The following is a 3,073-nucleotide window of genomic DNA, read 5'->3' as shown; positions in this document are numbered from 1 at the left end:
TCTTTCCACCTCTGCACACACACACACACACACACACACACACACACACACACACACACACACACACACACACACACACACACACACACACACACACACACACACAAACAGACAGACAGACATAGATTGACAGAGACACACACAGACAGACAGACGTATAATACACTTTGTTTTTATTGTATTTGACACTTTGTCTTTTTTTTCTTTTCATAAATGGTGAATTGTATTACCTTCGCCACCAAGGAACAAAACATCAGATTAAAGCTAAAGTTGTGTGTGGTGCAGAACAGGCAAACAATATTGTTGAGGAGTTTCATGCAAATAGCCTTGGAGCTCACACTGGACAAAAAACACGAGATGCAATATCTATAAGATTTTAATGGCCTGGCATGTGACAAGATGTTGACACCTGGGTAATAGCATGTACATAATTAATACCTTGCAATATGATGAAATGCCATTAATTTCCACCATTATACTGTTTTGATCACAGGTGGCACAATGTGGACCATGCCAACAGATCATCAGTGAAGAAGCCAAAAGAGGGTGGTATGCTTCTCCATCACAAATTATTATTTAAAAAAAATGAAATTACAGGGTCAAAACATTTGTTGGTTCAACTTATAGTATCTAGTTGCCTTAAAATTGAGTTCATTATACTAAAAATATTAGTTGACCCAAAAAAGTTGTGTAAAATTTTAAATGGACTCTACGTTTTAAGGCAACCAGGTAAAAAATAGCAATTAAGTTCTAAATAATATCCGTTTGTTCATTCCCTAAAAGAATTGAATTATACTTTTCTATATTGCAGTAAATTATTTTCTTTCTCTAGGTTGATCTCTTGAGCTTGTGTGGCTGGATCTGGTAGGCAAATTAGCCCTGACAGACAGTGGCAACCAGTACATTTGTGTCATTATTGACTATATGACTAAGTGGCCCCAGGCTTATCCTCTCAAATCAAAGGCTGCCAGGGAGGTTGCTGATTGCCTCTTAAAATTTGTTCATCAATTTGAGGCACCTAAGAGAGTCCTCACAGACCAGGGAAAAGAGTTTTGTTAACACAGTAAGTTTACACAAAAAATGCCAACTTTTCACACATTATATTTTTTACCTGATAAACCTAAGAAGTTTGTTTTTATTGTAGCTAAACAGTCATATCTGCAAAGTCCTGAACATTAAAAGGTCATTGTGCGCACCCTACCATCCACAGACCAATGGACTTGTAGAAAAAAATGAATGCCATAATACAAAAGGTATAAACTAAATTAAATTCTAATTTTCTTCACGCTGTCCGCAACTTTACAAAAAAACTAGATGATAATTCCCTGGTTGTTTCTTGCATAAGCCATATTAAGTATTTCTACATATACAGCTTTATCAGACGCAACACAAGTACACCATGATGATAGTGAATACACTATTTTTTTATATCTACCAGATACATAAACGTAAAGTCTCTTTTGTAATTAATTTGAAACTGAAAATAATATTGTTCTGCCAGATCCCTTTGTCCAAGACAAGCCCAATGAATGGGATTGGCACCTTGATGCCGTTATGTTTGGGCTTCACACAAAGCGGCAGATAACAACAAAGTTTTCACGGTATTTTTTCATGTTTGAAAGAGAGGCCCGTTACCCTTCTGAAATACCGGAAAACTATCGGGTAATTGCAGAATGTTAAATTTTTCCAAGATTATCATTAATAATAAATAGGTAACACTTTTTAAAATTATTGTTCTGTACTTTTTTCAGATTGACACAAGTGTGGAGGGCACCATTTCAATTGAGGAGTTGACAGAGTCTGCGATTGCCTTAAATGAGATATTAAAAAAGGCTCATGTAAATACCAGAGCCTCTCAAGAAAGGGTAAGGCGAAATACCAAACAACATGGAATAAGTTTAAAGTGGGGGACAGAGTGTGAAGGGAAAATAAAAGAAGCCAACAACGGAAGGGTGGCAAACTGCAGCAAACTTTCTTGGCCCCTACACAGTAACCTTTCTGGATGGCAAAAGTGCCGACCTAGAAGATGGTAGGGGTGTAAAATTCCAGAAAATAAATGTTGACCATTTGAGGTTACATATTGAGGAAGTACCACGCATCCCACACAAACTGAACCCATCAAATTCAGTTACTGTGGCCTCTTCAGCCCCCACCTCAACAGCATCTCCACCACTAGAGCCCTCACTGGCATCTCCACCACTAGTGCCCTTACCGGTATCTTCACTGGTATGTCCGCCACGAGTGCCCTCACTGGCATCTCCGCCACCAGGTCCCTCAGCGGCATCGCCGCCACCAGGGCCCTCACCGGCCTCTCAGCCACCACTGCTCTCATCGGAATCTTCACCACCAGTGCCCTCACCTGCCTCTCTGCCACCAGTGCCTTCACCTGCATCTTCACCACAGGTGCCCTTATCGGAATCTTTACCACCAGTGCCCTCACTGGCCTCTCTGCCACCAGTGCCTTCATTGGAATCTTCACCACCAGTGCCCTCACCGGCATTTTCACCACCAGTGTCCTCACAGGCCCATCCGCCACCAGTGCCTAACGGCATCTTCACACCAGTGCCCTCACCGGCCTCTCCGCCACCAGTGCCCTCACCGGCCTCTTCGCCACCAGTGCCCTCATCGGCCTCTCTGCCACCCGTGCCCTCACCGGCTTCTCCGCCACCAGTGCCCTCAACAGCATCTCCCCCACCAGTGCCCTCACTGGCCTCTCCGCCACCAGTGCCCTCACCGACATATTCACCACAATTGCCCTCACCAGCCTCTCCACCACCAGTGCCCTCACCGGCACCACAGGGCCTTCACAGTCATCTCCACCACCACTGCTGTCTCCAACCTGCTCCTCAATAGCTTATTTACCACCAGTCTATGTGGTCTCTTCTGCGTATTGTATATTGATGTCTTGACAACACTTTGTATTTTTTCTGCTTATTTTTGACATTTTACAGGTGTCAAAGATGCCTGGGGAAGAGAAGGTTTATATGTGCTGCTCTTAATAATAGGCCCATTCAAATTGTTTCACTCAGATATTCATTGGGCTGCACCCACACGTCATATTGAAAGTGAGGTG

General features: G+C 42.8%; 1 protein-coding gene across 1 annotated transcript; it reads left to right on the top strand.

Annotated features, from left to right (window-relative positions):
- Window positions 1-399: 399 nt before the first annotated feature.
- On the top strand, window positions 400-2,853 carry LOC129415604 (uncharacterized). Its single transcript, XM_073861821.1, has 3 exons — window positions 400-413; window positions 494-549; window positions 1,967-2,853. Exons 1-3 carry the CDS (start codon window positions 400-402, stop codon window positions 2,851-2,853), a joined length of 957 nt encoding a protein of 318 aa, XP_073717922.1.
- Window positions 2,854-3,073: the final 220 nt, after the last annotated feature.

The sequence above is a fragment of the Misgurnus anguillicaudatus genome, chromosome 23, assembly GCF_027580225.2.
Source record: "Misgurnus anguillicaudatus chromosome 23, ASM2758022v2, whole genome shotgun sequence".
Classification (NCBI taxonomy): Eukaryota; Metazoa; Chordata; class Actinopteri; order Cypriniformes; family Cobitidae; genus Misgurnus; species Misgurnus anguillicaudatus.
Note: the sequence above shows the minus strand (reverse complement) of the source record. Positions and strands in the feature narration are given on the sequence as shown.